A 23,802-nucleotide genomic window follows, 5' to 3' on the forward strand; every position below is an offset into this window, starting at 1 on the left:
ACAGAGGTACTGCACCTTCTCCTAAGGTGTGGTGCCCCACCATCCAGGTAAGGTGAGAACTCCTGACCACGCTCCAACACTCACACCCCACACAACAGGGTAGTTCAGCAAAGCCACATTGCGGCTCCTTGCTAGAGTGTAGCAGAGCACCTTTGGTGGCTCCCTGCTTGGAACACGAAACGTGCTGGGAGGTGGGTGGAGTTAGAATACATAAAAGAGCGGGGAGGTTTAGGTTTTAGGGCAGTCAGTCAGTCATTGAGTGAGCCACTCAGAGAGGAGTGAGGAAAGAAGATCCCTGAGAGAGGGATGGAGGAAGGAGTGCTGCAGCAGACCTGAGTGACCCGGGTCTGCTGCCACGGGAAAGGAGAGGAGAAAGACATTGAACTGAAGCCTGTGCTTCTATAGGAAAGAAAGACAAGTACGGAACGTAGGAGAATAAGAGAACACAGAGGAAGTGGGTTAGAGGAAGAACCCTGCCTAGAAGTTCTAAGCGCAAGGCCTGGGCCCAGTCCCCGAGGTTGTATGGACACTAATGGTTCTGCAGCAGACACCGGTGGAGTAGTGGGCTGTAAATGCACTACTACCATCTAAGACTTGGGGGCACAACAGCAACACGGATAGAGAGCCGGGACTCAGGAGTAAGGAGTCCCCGAAGCAGGCTACAGCTGTCTGGCGTACAAGTAGAGTTCTTGAGAACATCTGTTAGGAGGAACTCCAGTGTAACTCAGTACTAGGAGATCTTCACACTAAAAGGCACTATAAGAGAAGACGTTCAGAAAGGCACATGTTGGCGGAGCGTTGGAAGGGAGCATTCCATCTTGCCTGGAGGTTGGCTGAGTCCCTGACCCGGAGGACATGGCACGGAGGCCGGCACCTGTGTGTACTACAGACTGTGAGTAAAGCTTTGGAACTACAAGCCCTGGTGTCCTCCATTGATTCTTGCGCCAACACACCCAGCACTGCTACATCTGGGTACTAGCTTCTACACCGCCTGCGCCTATCCTCTTCCCCGACATCTACACTGCCCTGGGGCTACAGCTCCACCTGTGGGGAGATTCACCATCTTGGCTGCAACCCATCACCAGCCCCAGAGGATCTGCAAGCAGCGTCGGCCTAACATCTCACTTGCCGAACACCACAGGTGGTGTCACGAACTATTCCATCTAACTACATTCCACCATTCACAATTTCCCCATTACTTGGGCGCCCAGGGCCACGGTCCGGGTCACTGCTGCTGTGACACATCCCACTGATACCGGCCCGGTACCTAGTACCCCACGGCCATGGGAGGGCGACCCAACTTGGCGTCACGAACAGGATGACGAGACCCAATGCCATTGAACAGGATGATGAGACCCGATGCCATCGGGTTCTGTGTGCCTTAGATCTGTTGGACTTAAAACTTTTGAGAATGTGCAGAAGACCCAATTTAATAGACTGTGAAATGAACATTAAAAATGGCCGCTGGCGCGAAGAAGGGTGTGACGATATGGGAGATCCTAGGAAAAGACCGCGAACAGTCTTGGGCCTCCCCTGCCTCAATTACTATGTGACAGCAACATGGCCCACCCCCCGAGGGGTTCGTATACTGCCTTGGTATGGAGGCGCTGGAAGAAGACGCCGCCCCAAGAAGGAGGGGCAGAAGCCAGTGGCGGGAAAGGGGCTGAGGCAGGAAGAACGCCAGAAGGCCATAATGGAAAGAGAAAAGGAGTCAGAAGAATGGGGGGAGGAGAAGTCACTCGCCCCAGGCCGCCCCTGCGGAGGCTGCGACCGCTGATACATCCTCTGCAGCGTCCGCCACCACCTCACAACTGATATTGCCATTGGATGAGTCCCGTCCGGAGGAGATATATGAGGGCTCTGGAGCAGAACGGAGGGCCGGGACCGCGTCCCCGTCTGGATCGGGCGCAGTTGCACCGGCCTCCACCGACGACCCCGGCTGAAATTGGCCTTGCCCCTGCCCGAATCCAACTGCGGTCCACCCCATCAAGAACTCCGGGAGATGCGGCTGCCGCCATCCACCACCAGGTACCGGGGCCGGAACCGCGGCTGGGTGTGCCAGGCGTGATTACCGATCACGGTCTGACCCTGGTTTTGGGAGCGGTATCCACAAATAGGAATGGCCTAATTGTCCTCCGCCGACAATCCCCGACCGCGGTGCCGCTGGCTGAGGTCCTGATGGACACGGAAGAATCGGATTCCGAGGAACCAGCGACAGCGCTGGCTGAGTTACCAACCGCAGCAGCAGTGCCATCGGTGGTAGCGGATATGCCGTCCCCGCAGGCAGTGGACATTTCCATGGCTCTTTCAATTACCCCGACCAGTCCCTATCTCTCCTTGTGGGAGGCAGAATACATGCGCTTGGCAAGCAATCAGCAGCAGGATGAAGACACCCAAAGTATTTCATCTGGTAGCAGTTCCCAGTTATCAGCTTCCAGAACCCCAGGAGGGAACAACAACCATTAGTTACTAAATCTCGTTGCCCAGGAGGGTATTTGCACCGTTGTGCCTTTTTTCTGATTTTGTTCATCATGTTTTTCTGTTCGCACTTTTGTTGCCCAGTTTGATTGGCAGCGTTTCTTCATTTGGAACTGTGGAGATCATGGACGCTGAATGATCCGGAACTGTGTTTGTAAATAGTTGCACCTCTTTAGGTGCCCTCTCTTGGTTTTACATAGACACTTTGCGAAGATAAAGTCTACCTTATGTGGAGCGTGACTCCAATCAAAGGACACTGCAAGAGACCCCGGCTGGGAGCGGTGTCCAGCATTTGCAAGAATTATTGAAAGTTTTAATGTGAAGTATTTGATGATGTGTCTTATGATAACTGTTATATAAGATATAGGAATGTTTTAATAAAGAGATGAGAGATTTGAATAAAGAATGAGAACTTGGAAAATGTAGATGGTGAACCAAGTATATAGAAAAGTAGAAAGTGTGAAAAAGGAAAGATGATGAAGAAATGTGTTGATGAAGAATACTGACGTGATAGTGAGTAATAGATAATAGCACTTTGAATTTATTGAGAATTGCACTTTTCAATTAAGACTTTAGATAGTTAATTAAGACTTGTTTGCAACGTTCAAGAATGAGTACCTCCCACATTGGGAAGTTTAGTGTAAGAAATGTTTATTCAGCATTACAAAAATTTGTATGTTCCTGTGTTGTCAACTTTGTTTGCCTTGCAGTCCGCGGACGTGCTGTGTTTAATGGGGGGGTATGTGGTGCCCCTGAGGCTCAGTCGCCACAGAGGTACTGCACCTTCTCCTAAGGTGTGGTGCCCCACCATCCAGGTAAGGTGGGAACTCCTGACCACGCTCCAACACTCACACCCCACACAACAGGGTAGTTCAGCAAAGCCACATTGTGGCTCCTTGCTTAGAGTGTAGCAGAGCACCTTTGGTGGCTCCCTGCTTGGAACACGAAATGTGCTGGGAGGTGGGTGGAGTTGAGAATACATAAAAGAGTGGGAAGGTTTAGGATTTAGGGCAGTCAGTCAGTCAGTGAGTCACTCAGAGAGGAGTGAGGAAAGAAGATCCCCGAGAGAGGGATGGAGGAAGGAGTGCTGCAGCAGACCTGAGTGACCCGGGTCTGCTGGCACGGGAAAGGAGAGGAGAAAGACATTGAACTGACGCCTGAGCTTCCATAGGAAAGAAAGACAAGTACGGAACGTAGGAGAATAAGAGAACACAGAGGACGTGGGTTAGAGAAAGAACCCTGCCTAGAAGTTCTAATCGCAAGGCCGGGGCCCGGTCCCCGAGGTTGTATGGACACTAATGGTTCTGCAGCAGACACCGGTGGAGTAGTGGGCTGTAAATGCACTACTCCCATCTAAGATTTGGGGGCACAACAGCAACAAGGATAGAGAGCTGGGACTCGGGAGTAAGGAGTCCCCGAAGCAGGCTACAGCTGTCTGCCGTACAAGTAGAGTTCTTGAGAACATCTGTTAGGAGAAACTCCAGTGTAACTCAGTACTAGGAGATCTTCACACTAAAAGGCGCTATAAGAGAAGACGTTCAGAAAGGCACATGTTGGCGGAGCGTTGGAAGGGAGCATTCCATCTTGCCTGGAGGTTGGCTGAGTCCCTGACCCGGAGGACATGGCACGGAGGCTGGCACCTGTGTGTACTACAGACTGTGAGTAAAGCTTTGGAACTACAAGCCCTGGTGTCCTCCATTGATTCTTGCGCCAACACACCCAGCACTGCTACATCTGGGTACCAGCTTCTACACCGCCTGCGCCTATCCTCTTCCCCGACATCTACACTGCCCTGGGGCTACAGCTCCACCTGTGGGGAGCTTCACCATCATGGCTGCAACCCATCACCAGCCCCAGAGGATCTGCAAGCAGCGCTGGCCTAACATCTCACTTGCCGAACACCACAGGTGGCGTCACGAACTATTCCATCTAACTACATTCCATCATTCACAATTTCCCCATCACTTGGGCGCCCAGGGCCACGGTCTGGGTCACTGCTGCTGTGACACATCCCACTGATACCGGCCCGGTACCAAGTACCCCACGGCCCTGGGAGGGCGACCCAGATACGTTTTTTTGCAAAAAATGTATACTAAGCCGCTCTACCAAATGTCAAGGTACACCCATCAGAGCAGTCCCTAACCGATGTATTTAAAAGCCTGACCATGTGTATAGTACCTATATGAGCAGGATTCAGACAGGTAATGTCTGATGTGGACACGCTATGGAAGACGGCTTATTGTGGTGTGAACACTGTCATAAAGACTTGTTCGCTGTGTGCATGGCCCATGTGTTTGTGTCTAATTGGTTTCTTGTTTCTGCAAGACTGGGGAGGTTCCACTCCTCCCTTATGGACCTTATGGACCATGCACACAGAAAGCCGTCTTCCATAGCGTGTCCACATCGGACATTACCTGTCTGAATCGTGCTCATATAGGTACTATTCACATGGTCAGGCTTTTAAATACATTGGTTAGGGACTGGTCTGATGGGTATACCTTGGCGTCTGGTAGAGCGGCTTAGTATACATTTTTTGCAAAAACGTATCAACCAAATACCCTGTTTTGTTATCATCTTTTTACTAGCACTTGCTGTTTGCTGTTACTTTTTTTTACAACAGAGTATTTTTATACGTTTGTTTTACTGTGATTTTCTTTGTTTCAGTGTTTTGGTGGTGTGAACACTGTCATACAGACTTGTTCGCTGTGTGCATGGCCCATGTGTTTGTGTCTAACAAGCAGTGCACCAAAGAAGTAAAAACCCATTTGTACTTAGAAAGTAAAATGCAAAGTAAATGTTACCCATTTAATAAAATAAGACAACCCCTTTAAGGTTCCTTTCATCTGCATACACCATAATTGTATTGGTAAGCCATGATCTCCATAAAGTGACATACGAAAGGACACACACGATAGAGAACTTCATCCCATGCCTTCATAATGTAGAGTCCTGGTAGAGGGTGCTAAAGGCGTTAACTGGTGCTGACCACTAGGGAAGTGAGTAGTTATTACTGGCAGGCTTATATGCCAATGTTACATATGTTGTGCAAGGGCATTAATGCCACTGTCAGGTTTTATTAGCTGAGACTGGGTCTTGAAAAATGATGATCACTTTGTATTTCTGCAAAGGAAGGCAGGTCCGGTCTCTTGTGAGGGATACATTGACCCTGTAGCAAGGCACTGTATGGCGCTGCATGGTTCTGTATGGCACTGCATGGTTTTGTATGGAGCTGCATGGTGCTGTATGGAGCTGCATAGTGCTGTATGGTACTGTATGGCACTGCATGGTGCTGTATTGCACTGTATAGAGCTGTATGGCACTGCATGGCACTGTATAGAGCTATATGGCACTGCATGGCACTGTATAGAGCTGCATGGTGCTGTATGGAGCTGCATGGTACTGTATGGCACTGCATGGTGCTGTATTGCACTGTATAGAGCTGTATGGCACTGCATGGCACTGTATAGAGCTGTATGGCACTGCAAGATGCTGTATGGAGCTGTATGGCACTGCATGGTTCTGTATGACACTGCATGGCGCTGTATGGCACTGCAAAATGCTGTAGGGAGCTGTATGGCATGCATGGCGCTGTATGGCACTGAATGGCGCTGTGTAGCACTGCATGGTGCTGTATGGAGCTGCATGGTACTGTATGGCACTGCATTGTGCTGTATGGCACTGTATAGAGCTGTATGGCACTCCATGGTGGTGTACGGCACTACAAAACGCTGTAGGGAGCTGTATGGCACTGCATGGCGCTGTGTGGCACTGCATGGTGCTGTATGGAGCTGCATGGTACTGTATGGCACTGCATTGTGCTGTATGGCACTGTATAGAGCTGTATGGCACTCCATGGTGGTGTACGGCACTACAAAACGCTGTAGGGAGCTGTATAGCACTGCATGGTGCTGTATGGAGCTGCATGGTGCTGTATGGCGCTGCATGTCGCTGTATGGCACTGCATGGTGCTGTATGGAGCTGCATGGTACTGTATGGCGCTGTATGGCACTGCATTGTACTGTATGGCACTGTATAGAGCTGTATGGCACTCCATGGTGGTGTACGGCACTACAAAACGCTGTAGGGAGCTGTATGGCACTGCATGGTGCTGTATGGAGCTGCATGGTGCTGTATGGAGCTGCATGTCGCTGTATGGCACTGCATGGTGCTGTATGGAGCTGCATGGTGCTGTATGGAGCTGCATGGCGCTGTATGGAGCTGCATGGCGCTGTATGGCATTGCATTTTGCTGCATGGCACTGTATAGAGCTGTATGGCACTGCATGGCACTGTATAGAGCTGTATGGCACTGCAAGATGCTGTATGGAGCTGTATGGCACTACATGGTTCTGTATGACACTGCATGGCGCTGTATGGCACTGCATGGAGGTGTATGGCACTGCAAAACGCTGTAGGGAGCTGTATGGCATGCATGGCGCTGTATGGCACTGCATGGCGCTGTGGCACTGCATTGTGCTTTATGGAGCTGCATGGTACTGTATGGCACTGCATTGTGCTATATGGCACTGTATAGAGCTGTATGGCACTCCATGGTGGTGTACGGCACTACAAAACGCTGTAGGGAGCTGTATGGCACTGCATGGTGCTGTATGGAGCTGGATGGTGCTGTATTGAGCTGCATGTCGCTGTATGGCACTGCATGGAGCTGCATGGCGCTGTATGGCACTGCATGGCGCTGTATGGCATTGCATTTTGCTGCATGGCACTGTATAGAGCTGTATGGCACTGAAAGACGCTGTATGGAGCTGTATGGCACTGCATGGTGCTGTATGGAGCTGCATGGTTTTGTATGGCTCTGCAAAACGCTGTAGGGAGCTGTATGGAGCTGCATGGTACTGCATGGCGCTCTATGGCACTACATGGAGCTGTATGGCATTGCATGGCACTGTATAGAGCTGTATGGCACTGCATGGCAGTGTATGGTGCTGTGTGAATGGCACTGTATGTCTCTATATGGAGCTGTATGGCACTGCATGGCGATGTATGGCACTGCATGTCAGTGTATGGCGCTGTATGTATGGCACTGTATGTCTCTATATGGAGCTGTATGGCACTGCATGGCGGTGTATGGCACTGCATGGCTCTGTATGGCACTGCATTGAGCTTTATGGCACTGCATGGCGGTGTATGGAGCTGCATGGTGCTGTTGTGGGGAAGAGCCGTCTTTATATTTTGCTTTGTTTTTAGTGACCTTGTCACCGCAGGACAGTATATTCCATGCAAATCAGTGCTGCCAACTGATGCCTACGATACCACCCTAAGACTGGGACCAGATGAGTGAGAAGATCAGACGATTTTTCCTCCAGACTGTCATCTGTATGGTCTGTGACATCCATGTGACATCTGTTTTTAATAGATCAATGAAAACATTTTACAAGGTCAAATACAGTTTATGTTAATAATGGAAAAGGATCCGTTAAAAACTGATCCCACCCGGTGCTGGCGGAGATAGAGGAGGCCCCGGGGCCCTTAGCAGTCCAATAGCCCATCATAATGCACAATTCCACCTGCTGTGGAGATGGCGGTGGCCCCTGTACCTCTTGGGCCCCTATGCGGCTGTACAGGTTGCACCAATGATATGTGCGCCCCTGTTGGGCATGACACTGGTGTCGTTTTTTACGACCACCTTTAGCGTTCTGGGCCATAGTGAGCTGCGAGTAACGCAGGCTGCAACCATCGCTCCGCGTGTAGAGTCATGCGCTCACTGGTATCGGGCCTACGCTCTCCATGTGGGGTCCGTTTGGCACACGGGTTGCATTTGGACCAAAAATGAGCTAGTCTGAACGAGCCCCAGTGAGGCCATGCGTCTTTTTTGTCCCATGGTTCTCTTATGCTTGGAGCCATGACACTGGGACGCCGCTGACTGCAGATGGCGCTCTGCTTGTAGTCAGATGCACTGGAAAGCTTGCCCCAAACCCCGAGACATAACTGTGACCCTTCAGCTCTGGTCACACTAGATTATGCGGTCTGTCAGGGGCTGAGGACAGCAGAACTGTCTGTACCTGACCCCTCATCCACCCCGACCACGGTCACCGCGGCAGCTGGCACAGCGCCCTGATTCCCGGCAGGATTACAGCCATGTGGGCAGGGAGGACACGGAAGACGGAGCCCGGAGATGAGGGACGCAGCCAGGCATGAGCCCACTCCTGGGAAGAGGAGCCGGGCGGAGGGGCTGTCAGCGCTCAGACCCCGCAGTGACAGATGAGCCCGGGGGGCGGCGCCAGGGAATGAGGGCGCGGCCGCTGACACCCACATGGAGGCGGGGCACCCCCGGGTATTAGTACCAGCTGCACAGTCCGCTCCGGCACCATCCCTGCACCGGCCGCGCATCTCTCGGGTACCATGCGCTCCGCTGCGGTTTTCTTGGCGTGTCTGCCCCTTGCCCTGCAAGCTCTACCCTTCACTGTGTCCCCGGACACCTGGTCCTCAAAAGACATCCCCCCCCACAGCAGGGAGAGCAGGCAGGCTGCCCGGCTGGCCCTCACCTACCGCTACTACCTCTCCGGCTCCCCGCACCAGCTGCTGCAGGTGGATGACATCAGGAAGGCGACACTGAAGGTGAGAGACCCTGGCTGGCATCATGGTGCCCGGCCGCCCTCCGCATGGCATGATGCATGCACCTCCGTGCCCAGGATACCGGCACACTGACACAACAAGGCAGCCTTACGTCACCTGGCATCACCTCACATTGTGGAAAGGGGGCAAACACGACCCATGGGGCCGAAGAACAGGTCAGGTAATGGGGCTGCGGGCACACACTGCAGGTAATGGGGCTGCGGGCACACGCTGCAGGTAATGGGGCTGTGGGCACACGCTGCAGGTAATGGGGCTGCGGGCACACGCTGCAGGTAATGGGGCTGCGGGCACACGCTGCAGGTAATGGGGCTGCGGGCACACGCTGCAGGTAATGGGGCTGTGGGCACACGCTACAGGTAATGGGGCTGCGGGCACACGCTGCAGGTAATGGGGCTGCGGGCACACGCTCCAGGTAATGGGGCTGCGGGCACACGCTCCAGGTAATGGGGCTGCGGGCACACGCTGCAGGTAATGGGGCTGCGGGCACACGCTGCAGGTAATGGGGCTGCGGGCACACGCTGCAGGTAACGGGGCTGCGGGCACACGCTGCAGGTAATGGGGCTGCGGGCACACGCTGCAGGTAATGGGGCTGCGGGCACACGCTGCAGGTAATGGGGCTGCGGGCACACGCTGCAGGTAATGGGGCTGTGGGCACACGCTGCAGGTAATGGGGCTGTGGGCACACGCTGCAGGTAATGGGGCTGTGGGCACACGCTCCAGGTAATGGGGCTGTGGGCACACGCTCCAGGTAATGGGGCTGTGGGCACACGCTCCAGGTAACGGGGCTGCGGGCACACGCTCCAGGTAACGGGGCTGCGGGCACACGCTGCAGGTAATGGGGCTGCGGGCACACGCTGCAGGTAATGGGGCTGCGGGCACACGCTGCAGGTAATGGGGCTGTGCACGCACAGTGCAGGTAATAGGGCTGCGCTCGCACGCTGCAGGTAATAGGGCTGCGCTCACACGCTGCAGGTAATGGGGCTGCGGGCACACGCTGCAGGTAACGGGGCTGCGGGCACACGCTGCAGGTAACGGGGCTGCGGGCACACGCTGCAGGTAACGAGGCTGTGCACGCACAGTGCAGGTAATAGGGCTGCGCTCGCATGCTGCAGGTAATAGGGCTGCGCTCGCATGCTGCAGGTAATAGGGCTGCGCTCGCATGCTGCAGGTAATAGGGCTGTACTCACACACTGCAGGTAATGGGGCTGCGGGCACACGCTGCAGGTAATGGGGCTGCGGGCACACGCTGCAGGTAATGGGGCTGCGGGCACACGCTGCAGGTAATGGGGCTGCGGGCACACGCTGCAGGTAATGGGGCTGCGGGCACACGCTGCAGGTAATGGGGCTGCGGGCACACGCTGCAGGTAATGGGGCTGCGCTCGCACGCTGCAGGTAATGGGGCTGCGCTCGCACGCTGCAGGTAACGAGGCTGCGCTCGCACACTACAAGTACGTTGCAGGGGAAGGTTTGCCATTAATAAAATAATTGCAGAAAATAGTCACTTGTGGCAAAAAAAGAGAAAACACTGTGACCGCATCAAGGGAAAGCAACCGAGTGGTCCTATAACTGATTTCTTGTTTCAGGTCATTCTGTCTCTAGGAAAGCTGGGTGACAACCAGTATGTGTCACAACCAGTTCCTCTCTCACTCTTCATAGTCACCGGCTTGTCACCCAGCTTTCCTTGAGTTCGGAAAATACATCATAGTAATTCAATACTATATTCTCTGCTCAGGTATCTGAGAAGTCTGGATGACAATGATCACCAACACAACCCAGAAATAAAATTCTTTCTAGGACAAATGTGAATTAAGTCCAATATCTATCCAAGAAAGTAATGACAAGCTAAACAAGCCAGTATGACAGGTTAAAAAAAATCCCCTAAAAGATCACCATGGATCATGAAAGAAAAGTTAGTCTGAGTACATGTAAGTTCTTGTACGTGCCATATTAGGAGTAGAAAAGATAACATTCCCAGAGCCTACCGGATCCGTCTGTTATATGGGGCAGTCAGGTTCTGGTCTGGGGTCCCTTGGTTTTATGGGAGGAGTAGTGTTGCACGCAGAGATCTTCAGCTCCTGTGAATGTGAAGGAGACTGTGACGCAGTTACGAACAGAGCCTCAAACAGATCATAACGGATCTGCCATAGCTGTCACTCGGGATGCAGAGTGTATACAACGGAATTAATCCTGATGGAATATTTACTAACTTGACAAAAGACATTTCAATATCTGTATGAGTATTTATTGTTTTTGTGGCCATCAACCATGGGAAATCTTCTCCACACTATAAAAAAAGAGGGGAAAGGGAGAGGAAAAAATGGGGAAGGGTGAAGTAATTAAGGAGACACATTGGCAAGATATAAAAAAAGTGTATACAGCGGGTGGAATAAGTATTGAACACGTCACTAATTTTCTAAGTAAATGTATTTCTAAAGGTGCTATTGACATGAAATTCTCACCAGCTATCGGTAACAACCCATCCAATCCACATAGGTAAAGAAATCAAACCATAGATGTTCATAAATTAAGCTACATTTAAGACGGGGGGGGGGGGAAGAACACATGAAGAAAGAGAGGTGGAAAAAGCCATGAAAAGTAATGACACCAGCTGAAATCTATCAGTAATTAGAAAGCCACCCTGCCACATAGTGAAAAATAACATCAGCTGGTTCATCTGATGTCCGCTTCTATATTAATTGTGGCTTCCATGATTGTAGCAATAACTAATAAACATGTTTCCAATAATATAAGTTAATATAAATAATTATTGTTTACAGCTATATTTTATAAAGAACGTTCTCTCACCAAGTCAGACAGCCGGTGTTCAAACTCAGGCTGTGACTGTCCGTGCAGCTACGTCTGTTCCTCCGCATCAAGGATGGATACAGAAACTGCCTGCTGTTATACATATGTGCTGCATCCTATATATACTACCTGCTCCAACAAATGCAATCTCTGACCAGAATCTGTTTAATATAAATGCTTATGTCTACATAAAATCAATATAAAAAGATCTATAAAAACACCGTCACATATCTAGGACATCGTGGTATACATCAAAAGTAACATAGAAAACGGACTTTGGAATTGCATCATTTTTTGTGATTATTGATGTATAAAACCGTGTTCATACAAATGTCAAAAAGGACATAGAGATGGCATTAGGTGACCACGTGGATGAAATACGCTCCTGTGAGCCCAGGTTCAGACCTCCAGGCTGTGACCGGTGCTGTGTGCGGCTCTGCATCGGGGACAGATACACGAACCGCCTGCTGTTACATACGCCGGTCTGCATACAGTTGGTTATTGGTCAGGGAGCTGTCTGTTGTGTACTTGGACAGTGCGCTGTCTGAAAAATCGTCCATCTTAACAAACTGCACCATCTTGGACAGATGGCTCAGTTGTGTCGCTGTCAAACCTGTGTTATTGCCTACACGCGGCTTGCGCACTAACCGTCATGTTTCCGCCTTACGTCTTTTGACTCAGGCCTTCTTCAAGTGTTAAAATATGTTAAAAAAGGGGATGGCTTTTCATCAGCTTTATGGATATGATTTCTTCACTGTTTGGTCAGTGCATTGGTTTTTACCATCAAGGTTTCATTGTTGTTAACTAGGATGTCATCAGTGCGCTTTCTGAGATCTCACTGACCCATAGACTTGAATGTGCAATTTTGATCTGTAACATAAATTAAAAAAAACAGACATCTTCATTTTTATTGTGTGGGCACATGAGAACAACCACATAAACGTTAATGGATACGTGTTCTATCAGTGAAAAGCATGGATAGGACATATACGTGAAATATGGACGTCTGAGTTACCACTTGTGTTCAACGATAATTTAATTGACATATTAAGTATGGGTCAAAGAATGCACTGTCAGAGCATGAGTGTATGTGCAAAACCCACATAGTCACAACTAGGCCAACATTACCCTTAGGCCGGGGTCACACTTGCGAGAAACTTGCATCAATACCCAGCGCTGCCGCCGGCACTCGGGACCGGAGTGTGCGGCTGCATGTATTCCTATGCAGCTGAGCACTCTGGTCTGAGTGCTGGTGGCAGTGCTGGGTATTGATGCGAGTTTCTCGCATTGCAATTGCAAGTGTGACCCCGGCCTTACAATCGGATCACTAATGATAACGTTTTGGCTAATCAATTACTGATAGGACTCTTGCACTTTGCTGTATTTTTTTTGTTCTAATGCTGTCTGACAAAACATCTTATCGCACTGAGAGTAATGTTATTCTATGGAGCGTGCAGTCTGATTTCCACAGACTAACAGGGAGAGAGAATCGGACCACACTATGATTAAACTCTAATTAGAGTAATCAGCCTGATTCTCTCGGATGAGAGAATATTCGCTCGTGTGCCCCGAGCCTTATAGGGGGTCAGTTATGAGAACTGATTACATCCCAGAGGATCTCCAAGATGAGTAAATGCAGGAGTATGGCTAGATGAGTAAATGCAGGAGTATGGCTATTATACAGATGGTGGTAAGACAGAAATGTAGAACACAAACTGATATTCCAGGCCATATAAACCATTTTTCTTATGCAAAATCATTTTTTTTTTTTTTTATAGCTGGAAACATTGAACTTCACATTCACTATTTTTTTTAGATCATGTTGGCATTTACAGCCTTTAACCACAAAATTTACAATTGTGTGTTCTTCTAAGAGACCTTTTGTAACACCGCGCCAAACACAAGGCTCAAATGTCTGCAGCTGTTCATACAGTTTCTAATCTCTGGCATTAACGTCCATTCGACCCACGTATAGCAGTTGTACTGGAGAAGATACTGTAGTCGCCTGTAAAGTTTTTGGCTAGAGCTTCATTCAACCCACATTTTTCAAGACCCACTATTGTCAAATTCCTGGGCTCTGATATGACACCTACAGAATAAGGCCAGGATCACACATGCGATAAACTCGGACGAGTCTCGTATCTTAATACCCGACACTGCCGCCGGCACTCGGGAGCGGAGCGTGCGGCTCCATGTATTTCTATGCAGCTGCATGCTCCGATCCGAGTGCCGGCGGCAGTGCCGGGTATTAAAATACGAGACTCGTCCGAGTTTCTCGCATGTGTGATCCCGGCCTAAAGAAGCTCACCAGACACTTCGCCGTGCACTTCACTCCTACATATATACACATATTGTATGTTAAATCCTGATTGAGAACATAAATGCTGAGGATGGACATTCAGGCAGAGAAGTAGTGTCTTGTCTTACCGCTGTTTCATCTAAGAACATCACTGTCAAAGTCAGCTGATTTTCCTGATTTATAACCATTTTCTCCACAACATACATGGGTTGACTTGCAAAATGCTTGAGAAAACCATCAACTCTGCAATTGACTTGTTTATAAAAATCCTTTCTGTTCTCAAGAACAGAGGGATTTTTAATGTTATTGTTTACTGCTCGTTGCCTAGGTTACCAGCCACGTCTGCATTCTATTAGTCATGGCCAGACTCACAGGCAAGAAGCGCAGCTCTTACAAACTCTTTGATATAGAGCTTGAAAGTGCTGCTCTGAAATTGGCCAAATCACTGGATCCGGTGAGATTCAGGGCCACTGCACTCCTCCAATTCTGCAGGGGTAAAGCTGCCTCTAATATCAGCTTTGGAGAGCTCACAGTTGGGCCATAGGCTACAATTCTGCAGACAGTATGTTAATGTGGATCCTCACATTGCACATGCTGATTGCTGTGAGAATTCTCTGGCGCTGGGGGCGGGCGGTGAAGTGACTGCAAGTATGCAATTTACATACTTCCAGCCACATTACAACTAGACTTGTTCGACCTTGCTCAATACACTTGTATTTAGCAAGGCTGCACATGTCTAGTCGGCATGTGACCACATGTATGCAAATCGAATACTTGCAGTCACGCATCGGAGAATCCTCTCAGCGCACAGTGCACACGGCTTAAGAATTCACAAGTCAGCACTTGCGAGAGCCGTGGTCCTTACAAACACATGATGGTCAGATCGTATAGTATATATAGGTGATCAGTATTATGAAACTGGAAACACACGTAGCCATCGGGCAGTGTGCAAACACTCCAAAGCATGTGAAACCGCAGCGAGTGTGGACGGGGTTCTACAGCTGTAGTGTCTGTTCGCCCATTAGTATTTCTCCTGCCTCTTTTGTATCTGCTGTCCTGCACACACAATCATCTTATTAGCATAAAATAAGAAGCTGCGTATTAATGACAAACTAGCTGGTTGCCATAGCAGTCATTGCATAGTTGAACGGTTGCCATAACAAATAGTCAATTGGTCTTCTGTTGGATGCTCCAGCTTTGGGTCGCGCGGCTCTGATTAACTTTGATTGCAACAAAGGAATTAATATTTGTATACAAAGCGGGTTCCACAATGCATCCAGGTTCCTGTGTGCCAGGTCCAGCAGAGTCAGGCACACTGAGTAAATGGTAACTGTATTGTGGAAATATTTAATAAAATTTTTATGTACCGTATATTTAAAAAAACAAACAAACACGCTATAAGAGTAAGTTCAAACATTGCAATTTAAGCTGTTTTTAGATTTTTAGGCTGTGTGCACACGATGCAGATTTGCAGCGGATTTTTCCGCGCAGAAACGTTGCATATCCGCATTGTGATGTACAGTAGCAGCATGTCACTTGTTTTGTGCAGTTTTCCACCGCCCCTGTCTCCAAATCCGCAGGGGGTAGTCCGCAGTGGAAAACCGCACAAAAAACGCAAGGAAACCGCAGGAAAAATGGAAGAAATCCGCAGGAAAAATGCAGGTCATTTGACCTGCGGATTTCTTCCATTCTGCACGGAAAAATCCGCAGTACTAAAAACTCCGTCTGCACTCAGCCTTATTTTTTAAATGACAAGTAATTATTTTCCTCTAATTCAGAACAAAGGTAACAAAAAATATTGAACATACCTTTATGGGATTAGGGACACATTTAGGAGCATTTTATTACTTAAGCACTCCCGTCAATGTTTTTATCCTCTTAATAAACTGCTGATAAATATAGGGAACACTAAAATACCACATTCTAGTATTCATTCAGTAGTAAAATACCACTGAATGAAATATTCCAGTTGCAAATCTTTATTCATTACATAGTGGAATGCGTTGAGAACAATAAGACATAAAAATGATCAATGTAAATCACAATGAATATCCCATGGAGGTCTGGATTTGGAATAATACTCAAAATCAAAGTGGAAAATCAAATTACAGGCTGATCCAACTTCAGTGGAAATGCCTCAAGACTAGGAAATGATGCTGAGTAGTGTGTTTGGCCTCCAGGTGCTTGAGTGACCTCCCAACAACACCTGGGCATGGTCCTGATGAGGCGGCAGATGTTTTCCTAAGGGATCTCCCCCCAGACCTGTTTTAAAGCATCAGTCACCTCCTGGACAGTGTGAGGGTGCAACGTGGCGTTAGTGGATGGAACGAGAAATTGAGCACATCTGGGACACCATCGGATTCAGGTCTGGGGAATGGGCAGGCCAGTCCATAGCTTCAATACCTTCATCCAGCAGGAACTTCTGACACACTACAGCTACATGAGGCCTAGCATTGTCCTGCATCAGAAGGAACCCAGGGCCCACTGCACATGCATATGGTCTCACAATGGGTCTGAGGATCTCATCCCAGTACTTAATGGCAGTTATGGTACCTGTGGCTAGCACATGGAGGGCTGTGCGGCCCTCCAAAGACATGCCTCCCCACACCATTACAAGGCCACTCCAAAACCAGTCATGCTGGAGATTGTGGCTAAGGTGGACATTCCCAGCAGGTATCCCTTATGGGTGAGCACTATTTGGGGCACTTTACATTCATGTAGGCATTTTCTTTAGTTGGATTGTGTGCAATGATGCATTATGTGGGACACTACAATATTAGCAACTGACTCTTTTTTTGCTTTATAAATTCCACTTGTAAGGGTGTATACGCTATCTTGCCCCACTCTTTACCATCTACATTGTACTACATGTGTAAGGACAAAGAGTGTCATTCAGTCCACTCAAAACTAAAGTTAAATTACTGCTTACATGGTGTGCCATGTGTTTTTGCTGGGTTTTCCCGCCATGTCATTCACCTTTACTCATCAATATATGCTGTTTGTTTATATCATGTTATTGAATTGTAGTAATAAAGTAAAATTTTGCATTTTTAAAGATCTTTTTGCTCAAATTGTTACTATGGGGCATTATACTCCAGAATTTTTGTAGGATTATATGCTAGCGGTTGCTGCAGGCAGCAGAATGTTCTCCACGGCGTCTCCAGACTCTGTTATGTGCTCAGTGTGAACCCGCTCTCATTAAGGAAGAGCACAGGGTACCAATGCAGAGTCTGCCAATCGTCTGCCAATCGCCCTGCACGGTGTAGGGCTGTAAGCACAACACCCACTTGTAGACATCGGGCCCCCATACCACCCTCATGGAGTCAGTTTCTGACAGTTTGAGGAGACACATGGATGTTAGTGGTCTGCTGGAGGTCATTTTGCAGGGCTCTGTCACTGCTCCTCCTAGCACAAAGGAGGAGGTAGAGGTCCTGCTGCTTGGTTGTTGCCCTCATACGGCCCCCTCCATGGATCCTAGTGTACTGGCCTATGTGCCATCCTGGCTGAGATGCACTAACTGAGGAATTTCTGTGGATTTGTAAACACTGTCTCATACTACTGTACAGTACCTCTAGGGGTGAGAGCAATAACAAAATGCAAAGGTAACCAAAACAACAGCCAAAAAATGATGAGTACAGAGAAATGGTCTGTGGTCACCCCCTGCAGAACCACTCCTTTTATAGGTGTTGTCTGGCGAATTGCCTATTTCTACCTGCTTTCTGTTCCATTTGCACAACAGCAGGAGAAATTGATTCACAGTGTTGCTTCATAACTAGACAGGTTAATTTCACAGAAGTGATTGTCTTGGAGTTACATTGTGTTGTTTAAGTGTTCCCTTTATATTTTTGAGCAGTCTATATTGCAGTCATCATTATATAGCACTGTGTACTTACAATTGCTCATTTTGCCTTTCTACCCAGTTAAGACTCATCTTTTCTATTAGGTCAGTGACATCATGTAATTACAAATTGACTATCTGAATATTTCTAAGCTCTATGCAGAAACAGGAGGTCAATTTTCCCTGTATGAGTCATCAGTCACTTTAAAAGTCCCTGGCAGGGGGAGGAGGGAGCAGCTGGGTCAGGAGGTGAAGAAGGGAATGATAAATTCAGGGACAAGAGATTTCCTGTTTTTACATAAAGCAGAGAAAAAAGAATTAGCTGGGAAGAAAGGCAAAATGAGCAATTGTAAGTACACAGTGTAATATGTTAAGAGGGCAAAAACTTTCATGGGAGGTTGTTTTTAAATGAATGTATTTTTTTTCTATCTGTAAAACATTTATCTAATAGAGTTTCATTCAAAATATTGGACAGTTTAGCTTCTACTGCCTGTGTGTGTCACAGCACATAGCTGGCAGCAGAATGAGTTAACAGCAAAGTACACCAGTGAGCTTGTCTGCCAGCAGGGTCTGTAATCCGTATATCTATGCTCCCAAATGATTTGTCCGGGCATATGCTATTGATGACCTATTGGCAGGATGGACCTAAATATTGGAATATGTGAAATTGTAAAATACATACAGTGTAACCTGTTCTACCAAAGTAAATCATTCACACATGCCTGACACTCATTGCGTGGTCTGTTAGTTTTACTTGTTTTGCTTTTTTATGACTGTCTGCCAGTGAGCACTTGGAACACGTAAGATAAAGTTATACGTGGCCGTCTTGAAGTAACATATTGACTGGGATTATTTATCACACTGACATTTGGTGCAGGATGTTCCAATAAAGGGAAGGTTTGCAGGAAGGCCGCACCGCCAGCCAATCTGTCAGCACATGCTCTAGACAAAAAGGCCACATGAGACTCGTTCTTGTTCCTACAGAAAGGTCACTGTCCCAATAACTTCTCCCATCCTCACTGCTAGGCCTGGCATGTGCTCCTGAATTGTTTTTCTACCCTCTAGTCATAACACAGTTATGTGTCGCTAGTGCTCCTCTTTCTTATGTTCTAGAAACTGGGAAAATGTGAACGAAGGACGTTTAAAGTGCAAATCTTGTTATTCGTTTATTGTTCATTTACTGTTTGCTTATTTAAGAGTTTCCTTTTGTAAGAGTGTGTGCACACATTCAGTATTTGGTGCAGAAATTTCTGCATCTCTTGGTAGAAAAAACGCAGCCGCAAAAACGCGTATATAGCATCTTGTATGAGTCCAGAAATTCTGAGGCTGTGTTCACACAGCATTTTTTTAGCGGTTTTTACCGCGGTTTTCACTATAAAACCGCTAAAAATAAGGTGCACAGTCATTTCTATGCATTTTGCACTTTTTGTGCACATTGATGCGTTTTTTATCGCGAAAAAACCGCATCGCGGTAAAAACCACAGCATGCACATTAATTTTGTGTTTTTTTTTCCGCGGTTTAGGCTTCTCCCATGCTTTTAGAAACCGCTGCATTAAAAAACGCATCAAAACCGCCGCGGAAAAATAGGTGCGGTTTCTGGGAAGGGATTCAGGTTTTTGTGCAGAAATTTTCTGCAACGTGTGCACTTAGCCTGAGAGTTTTCTGCGCAGAACAGAAAGATAACGTAGAATTTTAGAGTGCACAGAGATCATTATTTGTCTCTGCTTTAGTTAAAAACCAGAGTAATGGCAGCACAGGTTGTTCTGATTTTATCTTGTTGACCTTCTGATAGTCCGGAATAGTTGATAATCCAGCATCTATCTAATTTGTTAAACATCTGTATGACAACGATTGCCTTTTAAGTAAATCTTTAGACTATTCAAAAGTGAGTGCCGAGATGTTACTATGGATTTAAGTCTCCCGGGTTCTCAGAATCCTATTTCAGTTTAGGTTTGGGATTTCTTCGTTTGTGTCGTCATGGAAGAGAGTGCAGTGCTCTAGTCAACTCAGAATCCTCAAACCATACAATTTGTTTTGAGGAAGAGAGATTGTCTGTGCTCTGTATAGAATGCAACACCGTAGCATTATCACGTATACAGTTGTGCTCAAGAGTTTACATACCCCAGCAGATATTTGGTTTTCTTGGCGGTTTTTCAGAGAATATGAATTATAAAACCAAAACTTTTTCTCCACTCAAGGTTAGTGGTTGGGTGAAGCCATTTATTAAACTACTGTGTTTTCTCTTTTTAAATCATAATGACAACCCAAAACATCCAAATGACCCTGATCAAAAGTTCACATATAGTGATGAGCGAGTATACTCTTTGCTCGGGTGTCCTCCGAGTATTTTGGCTTGCTCGAAGATTTAGATTTCGTCGTCTCATCTGCATGATTTGTGACTGCTAGACTGCTTGAATACATGTGTGGAATGCCTGTTTGTTAGGGAATTCCCACATGTATTCAGCCTGTCTACAAGTCGCAAATCATGCAGCTGAGACACCGAAAACTATATCTCTGAGCATGCCAAAATACTCGGAGGACACCCAAGCATGCTCGGGGAAAACCCGAGCAACGAGAATACTCGCTCATCACTATTCACATACCCTGGTAATTTTGGCCTGAATACATGCACAGAAGTTGACACAAATGGGTTTGAATGGCTACTAAAGGTAACATCCTCATCTGTGACCTGTTTGCTTGTAATCAGTGTGTGCATAAAAGCTGAGTGAGTTTCTGGGATCCAGACAGACTCTTGCATCTTTCATCCAGCCACTGACATTTCTGGATTGTGAGTCATGGGGAGAGGAAAAGAATTGTCAACGGACGTACGGGAAAAGGTAGTTGAAATGTATAAAACAGGAAAGGGATACAAAAAGGCATCCAAGGAATTGATAATGCCAGTCAGCAGAGTTCAAACTGTGATTAATACATAGAAAATCAGGGGCTCTGTAAAAAAACAAAACCAAGGTCAGGTAGACCAACAAAAATGTCATCCCCAACTGCCAGGAAAATTGTTCAGGATGCAAAGAAAAACCCACAAATAACATCAGAAATACTGGACTCTCTGAAAACTAGCGGTCTGGCTGTTTCAAGATGCACAATAAGGAAGCACTTGAAGAAAAATGGGCTGCATGGGCAAGTCACCAGAAGTAAAACCCAATACTGCACAAATGCCACAAAGTATCTCGCCTACAGTAGGCAAAACAGCACAGAAACATGCCTCAAAACTTCTGGAACAAGGTAATTTGGAGTGATGAGACCAAAATTTATCTTTTTGGCCATTGACTGGTTTATCACATCTTTGGGAAGCTGAGTTCAAATTACCTAGCCACACGCAGGCCTGATTACTACCACACCTGTTCTCAATCAAAAAATCATTTAAATAGGACCTGCCTGACAAAGTGAAGTAGACCAAAAGTTCCTCTAAAGCTAGATATTATGCCACGACCAAAGAAATTCTGGACCAAATGAGAAACAAGTAATTGAGATCTATCAGTTTGGAAAAGGTTATAAAGCCATTTTGCAAGCTTTGGCACTTGAGCGAACCGCAGTGAGAGTGATTATTCACAAATAGTGAAAACATGGAACAGTGGTGCACCTTCCCAGGAGTGGCCATCCAAAATTACCCCAAGAACACAGCGATGACTCATCCAAGAGGTCACAAAATACTCCACAACAACATCCAAAGAACTGCAGACCCCACGTTCCTCAGTTAAGGTCACTTTTCATGACTACACCATAAGAAAGAGACTGGAAAAAAATGGCCTGCATGGCAGAGTTCCAAGGCAAAAACCACTGCTGAGCAATAAGAACATAAAGACTTGTCTCAGTTTTGCCAGAAAACATCTTGATGATCCCCAATACTTTTGGGAGAATACTCTGTGGACCGACGAGACGAAAGTTGAACTGTTTGGAAGGTGTATGTCCCATTATATCTTGCATAGAAGTAACAGCACTTCAGAAAAGGAACATCATACAATGACCGGCCATCTGTGACCTCAAGCGCACTTGGGTTATGCAGCAGGACAATGATCTAAAATAAACCAGCAAGTCCACCTCTGAATGGCTTAAGAAAAAACCAGTGGAGTGGCCTAGTCAAAGTCCTGACCTTACGTGGGTGGGGACAGATCATCACAGGTCCCACTCCCTGCACCCCAGGCAAGCACCTTATTTTTTGCCAGGGAACCACAGACGGCTAGGATATAGTATTACATATTGGCTATTTAGTTGAATGGATGTCCATGTAGTACAGAAACAAATGGAAAAACAGCTATGCTCCAGCTCCTTGGATAAAATGCAAGTCTTTTATTGGAAAAAATACATGAATGGTCCGGGAAAGATCAGATGATAGGAGGGAACAAGCGACGCATTTCGATCACATCCGTGATCTTTATCAAAGCTCTCGGAGCTTTGATAAAGATCATGGATGTGATCTAAACATGTCGCTTGTTACCTCCTGTCTTCTGATCCTTCCCGGAGCATTCATGCTGTTTTTCCATTTGATTATTTATGTCTGACCAGGACGGAGTTCCGTGCACCTTCTTTGAATTATCGGTGAGCTGGCTTTTTCTTGTCTATGGTACAGAAACAGCTGGAGCTCTGCGGAACATGAGCAGCTCATACAGTGCCACTATTTCAGCTCATAGACTGGGGTACAAATCTGTGATCCCCACTTTGTGATGATCTTCACTATGCAGCCACTTTAAAGGGACTCTGTCACCCCATTTTTCGACTACCGGCAGCGACATCAGGGGCTTAACTACAGCATTCTGTAATGCTGTAGATAAGCTCCCAATGTAACCTGAAAGAGAAGAAAAAGGAGATGTATTATACTCACCCAGGGGCGGTCTGGGTCCGGTTTTGGTCCGATGGGTGTCGCGGTCAGGTCCGGCACCTCCCATCTTCTAACGGTGACGTCCTCTTTGCTGCCTGTCGTGGCTCCTGTGCAGGCTCACTGCTCTGCCCTGTTGAGGGCAGAGCAGAGTCCTGCAGTGCGCAGGCGCCAGGAGAGGTCCAGTGCCTGCGCGCTGCAGTATTCTGCTCTGCCCTCAACAGGGCAGAGCAGTGCGCCTGCATCGGAGCAACGACAGGCAGCAAAGAAGAGGATGTCACCGTTAGAAGATGGGAGGCGCTGGACCACAATACCCATCGGACCAAAACCGGACCACCCCCTGGTGAGTATAATCTCACTCATTTTTCAGGTTACATCGGGGGGGGGGCTTATCTACAGCATTACAGAATGCTGTAGATAAGCCCCTGATGGAGGTGTCGGCAGCTCATAGTCGAAAAATGGGGTGACAGATTCCCTTTAAGGCTTCAGCTCCATAATGTACAGACACTGTTATACACTGTACTGTTTCCCAACTTCATCGGCAATGGGAGTGTTTCAGTAAAAATATATCCTTGGACACAAAATCATTCCAACTGTCGTATGGAAGGAGATGCATTTTTTTTTTTTTGTCTGCAGTTCCATCAGTGTAAACCTGGGATTGCTATGTAGTCCCAGCGGCTTTGGTGGCTGCATCCGCACTTGGTCAGAATGTTCATGGACACTTGACCTGTTCTGCTGTGTTGGAATGTTTGCCTGTGAGTGATTGTGATGTACAGATCATCCTCGTGTATCCTTCCTGCCTCTAGGGTTACATCTCATACCAATGTCCCTACACTTGGTCTACTATTAGTATCTACTATAATTAATACATTACTAATTTTATTTATTGATATAGGAAATAGCAGATTTGGGTGGAAAGTGCAGAGTGTTACTGATGTTCCCTAAAGTGTTTGG

At 47.4% G+C, this 23,802-nt stretch overlaps 1 protein-coding gene across 1 annotated transcript in view; it reads left to right on the plus strand.

The window, feature by feature from the left end:
- The first annotated feature begins 8,755 nt into the window (after positions 1-8,755).
- Positions 8,756-23,802, plus strand: part of LOC141092636 (retinoic acid receptor responder protein 1-like) — a 28,684-nt gene continuing 13,637 nt past the window's right edge. Inside the window, exon 1 of the mRNA XM_073578981.1 lies at positions 8,756-9,056. Within this exon, the coding sequence (XP_073435082.1) occupies positions 8,841-9,056 (216 nt within the window). The 5' untranslated portion in view covers positions 8,756-8,840. The remainder of the gene's footprint in view (positions 9,057-23,802) is intronic.

Source organism: Dendrobates tinctorius, unplaced genomic scaffold (genome assembly GCF_039654945.1).
Source record: "Dendrobates tinctorius isolate UK_male_01 unplaced genomic scaffold, ASM3965494v1 ptg000060l, whole genome shotgun sequence".
NCBI classification, from domain to species: domain Eukaryota; kingdom Metazoa; phylum Chordata; class Amphibia; order Anura; family Dendrobatidae; genus Dendrobates; species Dendrobates tinctorius.